Source organism: Pipra filicauda, unplaced genomic scaffold (assembly GCF_003945595.2).
Source record: "Pipra filicauda isolate LSUMZ 115617 unplaced genomic scaffold, ASM394559v2 scaffold52_size3558583_pilon, whole genome shotgun sequence".
Lineage (NCBI taxonomy): Eukaryota > Metazoa > Chordata > Aves > Passeriformes > Pipridae > Pipra > Pipra filicauda.
Genome location: NW_024104676.1, coordinates 1,256,542 through 1,269,524, shown reverse-complemented (window position 1 = coordinate 1,269,524; position 12,983 = coordinate 1,256,542). Strand labels below are relative to the sequence as shown.

Sequence of the window (12,983 nt, the reverse complement as noted above, 5' to 3'; positions counted from 1 at the left end):
AAAAATCAGAACATCAGTGTGTTGTCAACACCATTCTCATTCTGAATCCAAAACACAGCACTGTACTAGCTAGTGAGGAGAAATTAACTCTACCCTAGCTAAAGCCAGGACACCTTAGAGCAGCCTTCCAGTATCCAAAGGGAGCATACAAAAAAGATGGAGGACTTTTTACTAGAGCATGTAATGACAGGACAGCAGGGAACAGCTTCAAACTGAAAGCCAGTAGATTTGGATTAGATACTAGGAAGAAATTCTTTACTATGAGGGTGGTGAGGCACTGGAACAGGTTTCCTAGAGAAGGTGTGGATGCCCCATCCCTGGAAGTGTTCAAGGCCAGGCTGGATGGAGCTCTGAGTAACCCAGTCTAGTGAAAGGTGTCCCTGCCCACAGCCAGGGAGTTGGAATGAAATGATATTTAAGGTCTCTTCCAACCTAGGCCTTTCTGTGATTCTAAGTCTAGCTTCTTAAGTCAGGGGAGTAATCCTATAAATGTGTACAAATACTCCAAGGGGGAATGTAAAGTCCCAGTGATAGGGTAAGAGGCAATAGGCACACACTGAAACAGAGGAGACATTTTTACCGTGAGGGTGACTGAGCCCTGGCACAGGATGTTCAGTGAGGTTGTTGAGTCCATTCTTGGAGCTATTCAAAAGCTCTCTGGACATGGTCCTTGGCAACCAGCTCTGAGTGAATCTGCTTGAGCAGAGGATTTGTACTAAATGACCTCCAGAGTTCCCTTCCAACCTCAACTATTATGTGACTATGTGATATGCTGAGATTTGCTTAAAAGAGGAAAGACACTCCACTGTATTCCCTTTCTTTTTATTATTCTTATTTCTTCCAAAAATAGCATAACAATGTACTTTCAAATGGAATTTGATACAAGAAATCTAACAAAACTAGCTTTGACGCCACAGTTTTCAAGGAAACATTTCAGCACTTCTAAAGTCAGCATTTTTCAGCTAGTTTCATGAGTACTAATTCTAGCAGACAAGGAAGTCTTGTTTTCTTAATTTCAGCAGCAGAACCAACTAATTCTACTGCTTCAGTGAAGTGAAGGTTATACGTGTTCTTCTGTACAATTAAAAAAAATGAGTCATGGAGAAAAGAACATAACCCAATTACAGGGAGAAGGCAATACAACTACAAACTCAATTTGAATACTTAACTCTAATGGAATTGTTCTTTTCTAGGTTTATTATAACTTTTCAAAATACTCATGTACCATCAGAATTTCATCATTTCATCTCTACATAAAACTATAGTAGCTAACAGCAGCCATCAGCTACTGTTAGACCAAAAACAGAGAGAAAAAACATGAAGTATTCAGGCCTTCTCAGTAACTGGTGGCTACGAGCACTGGAAAGCCGAGCAAACACTGCCCCAGAAATCCCTAATCCAGCTTTGAGACTAACAAGCAGTTAGGATGGTAGTGAGGCACAGTTCTGTCTACTGTTATCACTACATTATATTTCCAAGCAAAATATTTGCCTTTAATTTGGGGATTGTACACACCCACATGTACCAGGGTGTGTACACACATACACTGCCCTCCCTTTCAGAGTAAACTGCTGTTATCCTCAAATGTTCCCCAGGCTCCCCTTCTGGTTCATGATCCACGACATGATCACGTTTCCAATGCCTTAAGGAGGCATCACTACCAACATCCTATTGCCAAGCCCACTTGGAATTTTATGAAACAAGAAAGAAATTTATCCTAAGATCTGCCTAGTAAGTTTCAAGAAACATTAAAACTACAGAAAAGTCAGGAGAGTCTTTAATACAATAGAAAATGTTGTAATTTAAAGTAATTTAAGTTCAGCAGCTGTTACCGATTACCACACAGTCATATTTGGAAAAACGAAGCAGAGATTTAAAACATTAGAAATTGAGTACGTTCAGAGCAGTTTTGTACAGAACAAACTCGTTTAATCATGAAAGCACCATGAAGTGACACTATGTATCAGCAAGCAGGAAAAACAAGAACATCATGTGATTTTACCATGTAAACTACACCGTGAATACCACTAAGGTAGATTTACACTGCAGGCTCGAGCACAGCACGGAGGTACTCAAACTGACTAAGGTATTTTTTGCTCTGCATGCAATGTAGACATACCCTCTATGTCTGAATAAATCTCGTTATGAATTAACTGAGCTCTGCAGAACAGTATTTAGGCCCTCATTCTGCACCATCAAAGTCAACACTCTTCTTTCCATCAACTTCAGAAAGTGCAGGGTCAGGCTTGTAATCACAAACATACGTCTACTAACAAAACATTTGTGTCTAACATAAAGTTGTGTCAGTTCAAACACAAGTTTTGAGAGCATGCAGATTGCTTACAAATGCTTAAAAAGACTAGTTCAGAATCTTTCTTATATATACACACACAAGTCCATCTGTCACAGACAGGCAATGTAACTCTGAATCACGAGCTGCTCTAGTTTTTGGTAGTGTCCTGCACACTTCTGATAATTAAAAAATAAAAAATAAAAAAATAGTTGCCACAATGGATTTCTGACCATTCCAACTTGCACATGGATATGATCTTTTCTTGCTGCATCCGGTATGTGAAGTTTCACAGCTGCTTCTCAAATGCAAATACCAAGTAAATACCTAAAAAAGAAAATGCGAGTATTTAAAGTTTCTGCTTCCTTGGCAACTCAATTAAGTTCTCACCATGTTATCAGGTTGATATTCTGTCCAAACGACCTGTTAGCAGATTACTAAAATGATAAAAAATGTTATGGTTTCCCAATGAGTAACACTAGCATTCAAGTCTAGCATACTTGTTTTCATAATAAAGCACAGAATGCACAAAAGCAAAATATTTTATGTACTGCAGATAAGGTTAATGCAACACTAATTCAGTATTCAGTTAATGATATTACTGAAATGTGAATGGAATTCATAGAGTACTATGCCATTCTACACATAATTAACATTCACTTACACATAAAAAGTCACATGCAAGTAAGTTAAGACTCCTTCATACACACAGTAATGGACAATTAGGAGTGAAATTATCAACTTCTTTTTTAATTGAAAAGTGAATAAACTCATGACACATATTATTAATTTTGCTTTTAAAATTTTCATGGACAAAGAAGAAATTATAAGTCCAGAACAGTATGATTCCAGTAATGGATATTCGTAAAGTCCACACCAGCACCCTTGGAAAACTCTTACTTGGCACATAATCAATGCCAGCAAGTTGGATGTTCTTGTGCTCCAGACCAGACAGACACGTTAAACCAGTTACTTGAGGCCATGAGTCTAATAAACATTTATGGATTTCCACTTTTATTTTAATGGATGAGGTGCCATAGCTACATTGCAAATCTTTCAAGACAAGCCTATCAGACATTCCTCAGCAACAAAGCAAAGTTCCACGCCATGAGCAAGCTATCAGAAGCTCTGTATTCCAAATCTCTCTGGAAAACGAGACTACTTAGGAAATACAGTAATCACTGAACTTCTAAAGGTAAAAAAAGCTCCTCTCAATTCGATTAATAGTGTACATAATACTTCTACATTCCTGGAATTAATATCTTCCTTATGATTCACACCTTTTAAAATTCAATAATAATTTAAAAAAGCAGATTGAAGATTTTTTCATTTGTGAATTAAACAGCATTTTTTGTTTGCTTTCAAATCACTAAAACAATCAGAACAATGGTCTGCAAAAATGCAAATGCTGATTGGCTGCACTTACACAGAATTGAGTAAAAATCTCTGCAGGAATCAATTTTTATCCTTAGAATTGTCAGTCCCTTATAACTGAGTTTTTATTGAACTTGACATTGGAAAAATCCAATATCAAACATTTTCCATGACATGTGCTCACATAATTTCAAAACATATTTAATGCCTTTGCAGTGTCTGAGGCACTGAATTTTTCTCTTCTCTTTATAAAACATTCAAACACCTCTTCACTATTCATGTTTTAATTGCTTCTTCCTGATATATGTATCACTACAGGAAAAGAGTAAAGCTCTGGTCCCTGTCTTCTCCAAACAAGTTTGTATTATTTTTGGTGAATGCATGTCCCAACTGGAGTTTGTTTTCTAGTTGACTGATAATGGTATAATATCCAAGTGTACCATACAGAAGTGTAGTATTTAATCCTCTAACACTAGCAAAATAATTCTTTAACATTGGTATCATTTTTCATACATCCCAAGTAAAGGATAGTTCCAAAACTATTTTAGCCCAAAATTTTGCATGTTAGAAGGTATTTTTTAAAAAAAAGCAAAATTTTAACTATTTTATGCATTTTCCTCCCAATTTCTTGAGATGTGTGCACTACGTAATGTATCCACAGGCATTTGAATCACACAAATAATAACATCTTGTTACATTTAAAATTGGTATTTTCTTCCATAACCAACAGGCTATTTTACACACTTTCCATAGCAGTTATTCAATCAATACTGAGTTTTCAAAAATATTACTTACTTGTTGCTTCCCATTCAGATTTACTCAAGGTTCCCTAGGAGGTGACAAAAAAAGCCACAGTTTCAACAAAAATGAAGAAGCAATAAAACACAGATTTAACTCAGGATAATCAATCTTTTACATTGACTGGCTATTTAGGGACAAGAAGAGCATTACTGTAGCCCACAGATACTTATAACTCCAATAACTATGATGGGGACAAATTGGAATACCCCAGACAATAGAACACACCTAAATCATCCAGGTATAGGAAAATGGGCCAACAGACTGTTGGTCTGGATGCCTCTGCAATGCAGAGCATGCTGGGTGCATCACCACACATCAGTGTGACTTGACCTGGCTGAAGCTGCTGTTTCCAGCCCAAGATACCCAACACTTGTGCAGAAGTGAAGAAAAGGCCCTGTATGGTGGTGCTGCCACCTTCCCCAGGAACACTGCCTGCCTCCACCTAATACTTCCCCACAGCCCACAGAAACTGTATTTGCAAGATACTAACTCCCAATCCAACTCAGACATTCTGGAAAAAACAGCCTGCCATCCAACCTAGGAAATCTACTCCCAGCTCAGTCAACCACACAAAATCAGAGCAAGCCCACAAGTAAAAAGCTGCTGCCATTTACCCCACCAACTAAGAAACATCAGGTAACAACAAGCTGGTTTTTTGCTCTGCCCACTCCATCTCCTTCCCACGAGTTCTCACCGGGGACACAATTCAGTCCATATGCTACCCACTCACCAACCCTGACCAAAAAAAAAAGCATTTGGCAAAAAAAGTCTTTGGTCTGACTTGGTCACTCTCATGTTCTTAAGCCTATTTCTTAAAAGAAGCAGTTTGCTTTTTAAAGTTTTTAGATTTCAAATATTGAAAGCAGTTTTTTTTTTCCTTCTTGATGTAGGACTTTTATATGTTTTTATATATACAGTAAAAGGACTATATCCTCAAAAATTCAGAGCACAAACAGTGGATGAACCAATGATTAAAAAAAGAAACATCCAAGTGGAAAAACTTCAAGGTGACCAGCCCCATGCTGTATCTGTGACAGTGAAAAGGATGATTTCAAATATGTACGGTGTCATGAACAAAGTTTTCAACTTTCCTATGAGAGGATTGGAACTAAAACTTTAAATCAGTAGTGTGGATATGCAGAAACATAAGAAGATTCTTCAAATTAAGAGCAGTTAGAAAGAAGAAGATGGAGAAATATCCTTTCCCTTTCACAATATTACCAATTTCTTAACAGCTACCAAATTAAGTGAATTTGATTTTTTGAATATAGGATATAGATTAAATTAACTCCTCAGCCCTGCAGCTCTACAATTTTTCACATGCAGAGAGACATTCACACTAATTCTATTGCAGTTGAAATGAAGACGCCGCATATCCAAAAGATCAGGACCTCAATTTTAGACACCACTTGCTCTACTGAAGTTGAAGAAACTTACCAATGGTAACTTTGCCTTGCCATCTTTCATGAACTCTTTTGCATGGTCATAATCATCAGGCTTATCAGAAACAAGCCTGGAATCACCAGATGTAGAATATGGCTGGAAAACATAAGAAAAAACATTAATTGCATAGTAAGACACATTAATCACATCAGTCATGGGTTTGTCACGACACAGTCCAGAACAGAAGTCAGTAATTCCTAAAGAAGATTTTAAATTTAGGTCTCTTCTTTATAGCACCCTAAGGAACAGGTCTGATACTCCCTACTTACCAGGAAATTAGTATACAACTGATTCTTCAAAACTAAGAAATACTTAGTAAGGATGCCAGTTACAAACAATCTGTATGTAACAATTCAGTCCTCAATTGTAAGTGGCCACTACTTTAAGATAACTCTCACTTTTCTAAGAACACAGATGGTATGTCAAAGGCCGTGTCACCATGCTACTGACAGTGAGTCCACACAGCACTGGCACTTTCAGAGTCAACAAGGACAGTCAAGTTCACTTGCAGCCCATGTGACTCAATTTAGTAAGTCACCAGATACTTGACTTGATAGTTTTATGCTGAAGAATTCTACTGTTTGGGGGAAAAGGGAAGCAGAGAGAACTGTGAGTAAAACCAAAGCCTCACAGGTGGCATGGAAAAACTTCTCTGAAGCTGCTAAAGTCACCCAGAATAAGAGCCTGAGGATAAAAAATGCAAAAAAATTGGGCAAAACATAAGCTTGGTTAGAGTCAAGTACCATTTTCTTCTACGAACACAGCCTGTCTTTTTATTCCTACAAAGATTCCTTTCTGTCTTTTCACTCAATATTCCTTGCACAAAGATAGAGCTTTCAGTCTCTCTTTGCTGAGGAAGAAATGGATTACAGTCACCGCTATCTGACACCTGGCATGACTCTTGTGCTTCTGTTTCCTACCTCATAAAAATGAAAACTTTGCCTCAAACTTGAAATATTGTCTTCCAAACTTGAATCACTCTATGGGGTGCTGGTGCCCAGTGATGGCAGCAGGGGCTGCAGAGGTGGCTTCTGTGAGGACACACACAGCTGGTTCCACCAGCTCCAACAGAGCCATCTCAGGGCACAGCTGAGTGAAACTGAGCCTGGGAACAAGCAGTAGGTGAGAGAATGGTATGTTTAGGTTTGTCTATGTTTCTCACTTTCCTACTTCTTTTTTTTTGGCAATAAATTAATCTTCTCCAAGTTTACTCCGTTTTGTCTGTGACAGTAATTGCTAAGTAATCTCCTTGAATTTATCTTGACCCACAAGGGTTTTTTTTCCTGTTTTCTCCCCCCATCCTGTTGGGAAGAGGGAACAAGAGAGGAGGCTGGTGGGTGTCCAGCAGGCAGTCAAAGTCAACCTACCACAGTCGCACTTTCAGTTCCAGGAATTAAATTCTTTCTATTGGTAGTCCCTAATTAATTGCAAAATGTTCACAACGGGAATTTCCATTATTCCACAAATAATTAACAAGAAGTAAAATGCTATTAAAATGAAACAAGTCAACTCCAAATTTACCTCCAAGGCCTGCATTCTCCTTAACAGCATTTTATGCTCCTCGTTCTTGATTTTTTCTTCATAGAATTCCCGAAATGTCCTTTTATAGACTAATTTCATACCATGCTTCTTCGCCATTCTGTCAAAATAATAAGTTTGGTTAGGGAAGCCTCAAAATTATTGTAGCTTTATTTTCAAAGGAACAATTTTAAGCCACAGTGACATCTTATGGTATTCAGTAGGATTACACTTTTTCTAGAATTTTTTTTTTTTAGTTAAGACATTTAGATGAAAAAAGCAGCAGTACTACCACAAACTGTACTTTTTTTTTTTTAATTAGGACAAAAAAATCTAGGCAGAAATTATTTACAAACATTTTAATAGAAAAATTACTCTTCTCCCAAAATACAGAACTTCCAGACAGACTACACTCTTTTCACTGCAGTATCCATCATGTCAGATATTAGGGATATATTTCAAAAACTTATTTCTATTAGATTTAGTGCCTTACATCTCAATTATATGTAGACACTGTGGACATGCAGCACTCCAGTTATAGCTGTCAGTGACAGATGCTGGTATTTTTCATAGAGAACTACAAATAAAGTGTGTGAGAATATACAGGCTTGATGGGAAGGCTTAATATTGTTTCAGCATTCTGAGCTTGAACGGCAGGAAAAACCCCAACACGGAAACATTTGCCTGTACCTCAGAACACAGGCTGGGAAAGGCAAATCTGAGTTCACACAGAGGAAAGAGTAAAATGTATGCTCAGAGATGAAGAAAAAATAAGTCATAGGAAAAATCCTACGAACATTCAAAGAAAGTTGTAGAAGACAAGAAAGAAACATCACAATGAAGAGGACACAAAAGAAAGCTTCTTGAAGGACTAAAAAAAAACATAGAAAGAAACCCCTCAGGAAGTTAAGTTCAAAGAAGAAAAAGTTGACAGCAGTAAAGGTTTGCTGACAGATCAAACATATCAGATGCAGATGTTCTTGTCTGAGACCTAGTTCAAGTCTCCACAGTTTCTGACCAGAGCACCCTCAACTGTGTGCAATGGACAGTGGTTGTGGATGGAAATGCAAGAAACCTCTGCATTTGGAACAACAACAAAAAAAACAAAGAACTGAAAAATACAATAAGAAAACCAAAACATTATTTTCTGCAAGTGTTATGCAATAACATATAAACTAAACAAATATTTATTATGTTTCACAGCTGTCATTGTAAAATGAATTCAAAACTTAACTTACTCTTCCAGTAATGGAAAGTAAACCAAGAACTCAGGGACATCAACCACTTCTTCCAAGTGGAAATCATACTTGCAGCCAAATAAAGGATAGTCTCCCTTCTTTTCAAATTTTACATTGTACACATCATTCCCAAATGAATTTGTTTCTGAAGCTTCAAGTCTCTTTCTATAAAACGAGATATAAACAAACATTAATTGACCAGTATTTAGCAGGCAGAGAAAACTACACATAAGAGGCCTGAAAGTGTTTCTCACAGTACTGGAATATTCAATGATCTCTCTAGTTTCCCACCTTCCTTATCTAATAAGGAAATGAAACAATGAAAGGAAGCCACATGCTAGGTTTGAACAGTTTATCATTCCTATACAACACAACAAGGACTTAATGGACCCAGAAGATTAATCTTTATCCCAGACAATCTACATGGACAAGACAGGTTTCTTGGAATAACCACAAAACCCTGACAGTTTTTCCCTGGGCTGTAGCCATTTTGCCACTATTTAAGTCACTAAAGAGGGCTGAAGTGTATGAAGCCCTATTCTCTATACCAGAAGAGCCTGGGTGCAAGAGACAAGGATTAGTATTGATTTACCTGTTTGAGTCAGCTTTGTGAGTGAGATTTTTTTGACTAGAATCCAAAATTGTTGCAAAAACCCTCACTTTTGTTGCTCAAATGTATTAGAGCACTGCAACAACAATTAGCACTTAACAAGGCTTCACAGACTTTTGAAAGACTAATAGAATATAAAAGTACTTACACAAGTTCAAAGCTATTTGGAGTTGTGCCAATGAAATAACCTCCAGGAGAGAGGTTCCCACAAGCATTTTTAAGCATCATGTCAGCCTGCTCATATGTCTCAAATGAGTAATGGTAAACAAATTGACAGCTGCAAATGTCAAAGCGCATACCTGGATCATTATATTTGGAAGACAAGAGATCCTGAAATAGATTTAAAAGAAACAAAAGCTACAGAAACAAGCATGATTCACTTAAATCTTCCAACAAATACACTATGCCCACAATCCTTTTAAATTTTTCCTTTCAGCACTCATTCCTTCACAAGTTAACATGGACAAGATGAAAAAGGTAAGAGTAAGAAAAAGTTCTCTGCTACACAGAAAACCATACACAATATTTAGGAACACCAGGAATACACACAATTTCAAAGTTATCATGTCCTCAAATTATTTCCAGGTTGTCAAGTAACACCACTGCACCTGAAAGGCCGAAACCCAAGTCAGTTACCTAGTAGTTTCCACAGGTTCTTTACTGTTGAGGGTTTATAACTGGCCACCGTTTAACTGGAAAAAACTACTGTAATAAAATGAATTTTCAGTTTACTAAGTCTCAGAGAATGAGAATTGACCCATTCACCATATATTTGAGAGGAGAAGGAGTTGTTTTAAATATGGTGGTTTGCTCTGACCACCAAGTTGTATTTGTCTGTATTCTCACATACATACATGCGTACTAACACGCTCCTGCCCACTCCAGACCAAGTAACTAAAATCTGAAGAACCTGAAGCCCTTGGAATTTGTCAGGTTAAAGCCTGCCAAAGTTTGACCCTGTACTCAGCAGTTCTTTTAAGTCTTCTTCATCAGACTTCTTTTATACAATACTAGTAGCAACACCATAAACAACACAGGAGCATACAAGTTCTCCCAAGACACAAGAAATGCATTCTGTATGTAAAATATTTCATACTTAACAGTTCTACCCAAGTTCCTCTTCTCTCACACACTTTCCATCCACCCATTCACTCACTCCCAAACTTCAGTAGTTCGTGCCACAGTCAACATTCCTCACATGGCAAGATAAAAACAGACACTTCACATACCAATAGCAATTTTATCTGTTCATTTAATCCTCCTCCATATTTTAAGAAAGATTCAAGGAAGTGAGAAACAGAGGTGGGCAGAATTAGAGAGCTCAAAGAATGAGATTTTGCAGGATATACAACATTCGTGATAGAGATACAAAGCCAGGGAAATGAACTTTCGTGTGCAAGGACAGACTCTCTCCCCGAACTGTAACTTTGAGCCAAGAGAAATGACATGAACCTGCAACAGACTATTTCTCAGACGAAGGAAAGACAACCAAGAATTCAGCAAACAACCCTTTCTGCAAGGCTGAGAAGAGGTTCAGCTTTTCCACAGATATGCTGGAACCAGGTAGGTTCTGCACCTCAGCCTACAATCAGCAGGGTACTCTCAGCCTGCATTTCTAGGAAGCAAAAGCAGCTCTGGCTACAAGACCGCCTCCTAAGCCTCAGAAATGCATTCACCATTGCCTCCTGACAGTCTAAGAAACCTGTTCTATCATACAAGTTTTGAAGATACAAGTAACTAAAATGCAGCCAGAAAAATAAAATGGGATAAGCAAAATGTACAAGTCAAATCAGAAAAGGTCCTTTATTTATTCCATTATTTAAAAAAACATTCACCAAGGTAGTTTCCAACATCCCATGCTGCCTCACAGAAATTCCAGAGGTGAGAAGTTGTTGTGTTCCCCTTGTCAAGTAAAAGAGACTGAAATCACCAGATTGATTATCTGAAAAAGACATTCAGGCTTCAAGAATATTACACTGTACAACAGCAGTAAAACGCATCTAACTACATCTTAAGCAACTTTCCAGTAACTCACATGGCTGATTCTCCTGGTAGTACAATAATCTGATCTTAAACAAATATATGCCCAAAATATTATAGCACTACCACCAACTTCCTATACTTACTTTACAAAAGAACGTTAAATCTCCAGAATATTACAAAGCATAGAAACTGTACCTTGGTACTATCTGCTTGTATGAATTCTGCATCAAAAATGTGTTCATTATATCGACACCGGGCTTTCATTTCTTCATATCGGTGCTTGCACTGCTGCACAGAAATGTCAGCAATATCTATGTATGAAAAGATAATTAAAAAAAAAAAAGAGGTGCATAAACTGCTCTCCAGACAAGAAAACTGGAATGATTATTGGAACACAGAAGGTACAATATGGCAGGGATAAAAAACTGATCTTCAGTTTTGTTAAAACAGTTCAGGTCTCAGGGATTCTCATTCCTACTGTTCTTACAAATATAAAAGATATTGAAATGCAATTATTTTTGATATGTTACATCATGAGAAATTTTTTTAAATTCTAAAACTATTCCTTTCTCAGGCAGCGAGCTTCTGACAATAAGCAATGAATTTACATAAGAATTTTTTAAGTAAATGAATTAACTGTATTTGAATACTGCCCATTTAAAAATGCAAGAAAGTACTGCAAAATGTAGAATACCCAGAATAATTCCCACTTATGGGAATTTTGTGGATTTTTAGTATCTAATTAAATATGAAGTTAAGTAATACTTCCTCTGATTATCCTTGGGATACTTTTTGGGAAAAAGGAAGATGGTATCTTCCTGTAAATATCTAAGCAAATTATTCAAACGAGATTTTTTTATTTAGCTTTCAGCTCTTTCCCCTTTCTTAGTCTGAAAATTTTAACACCCAAGACCACTTTTTGTCACAATATTGTGGGGTTTATTTGTTTTTTAAATTCTGTGTGTGTTTTCAGAACAGTTACAAATACTACAAGAGATCAGATGTGGGAGATAAGACATAAAATACAAAATGTCAATGTTTTCCTGAGTGCCACATTTTCCCTAAGACAATCTATGGCAGTTCTTTGTTTCTTTAGTGATACTAGCTTGTAGTTAGGAGTTGAACTGAAAGCTAAATACACAGAAAACCAATGATTCTTGTATTTCTGCTGGCAATGTCTTCAGGTTAAAAGACAAAATAAGATTTTTTGACAACAGATGTTCATTGCATTCTTGGGCATAGTGGAAAAAAAATAAAATACTGGAGATGTACTTTGTCTTCCCATAGATCAGTGATGTACTTTCACTAGAAAGTTATGTCTTCTTACCAGTACAGACGAGTTTTTTAATTCTGCCTTTTTTCCATTTCAGTAAGTCTCCACCTTTGCCACATCCTAGATCCAGAACAGTTATATCATTCTTTTTCTGTCGTACCCGGTCTATAAATTCACCTAGAAAAATAAAAAGAAACATATATACACATCTCTGTATTTCACTTGTATTGCACATAGAAGCCTAAAGGACCAAAAGGGTTTGAGAATTTTAAAACACTTCAGACCTTACTTTGCCTATAAGTCTTCTTAATATTTAAGTCTAGACTTAAATGTCTAGAATGATGAAAGGAACCACAAACTTTTAAAACTATGGAGAAGATAATGAATATTTTCTGTGCTTAATGTGCTGTGTGTGTAACATGACCGAAGCTCTGAACTGTTTCCCTGGATGAG

At 36.9% G+C, this 12,983-nt stretch overlaps 1 protein-coding gene across 4 annotated transcripts in view; it reads right to left on the bottom strand.

Annotated features, from left to right (window-relative positions):
* Positions 1–806: 806 nt before the first annotated feature.
* Positions 807–12,983, bottom strand: part of RNMT (RNA guanine-7 methyltransferase) — a 17,438-nt gene continuing 5,261 nt past the window's right edge. For all 4 annotated transcript variants that reach the window (XM_027742936.2, XM_027742935.2, XM_027742937.2 and 1 more), the window contains exons 4-11: positions 12,585–12,707; positions 11,453–11,568; positions 9,423–9,604; positions 8,665–8,829; positions 7,430–7,547; positions 5,903–6,004; positions 4,460–4,493; positions 807–2,617 (exon numbers count right to left, since the gene is read on the bottom strand). In XM_027742936.2, coding sequence (XP_027598737.1) covers positions 2,580–2,617; positions 4,460–4,493; positions 5,903–6,004; positions 7,430–7,547; positions 8,665–8,829; positions 9,423–9,604; positions 11,453–11,568; positions 12,585–12,707 — 878 coding nt within the window. In that variant the 3' untranslated portion in view covers positions 807–2,579. The remainder of the gene's footprint in view (positions 2,618–4,459; positions 4,494–5,902; positions 6,005–7,429; positions 7,548–8,664; positions 8,830–9,422; positions 9,605–11,452; positions 11,569–12,584; positions 12,708–12,983) is intronic.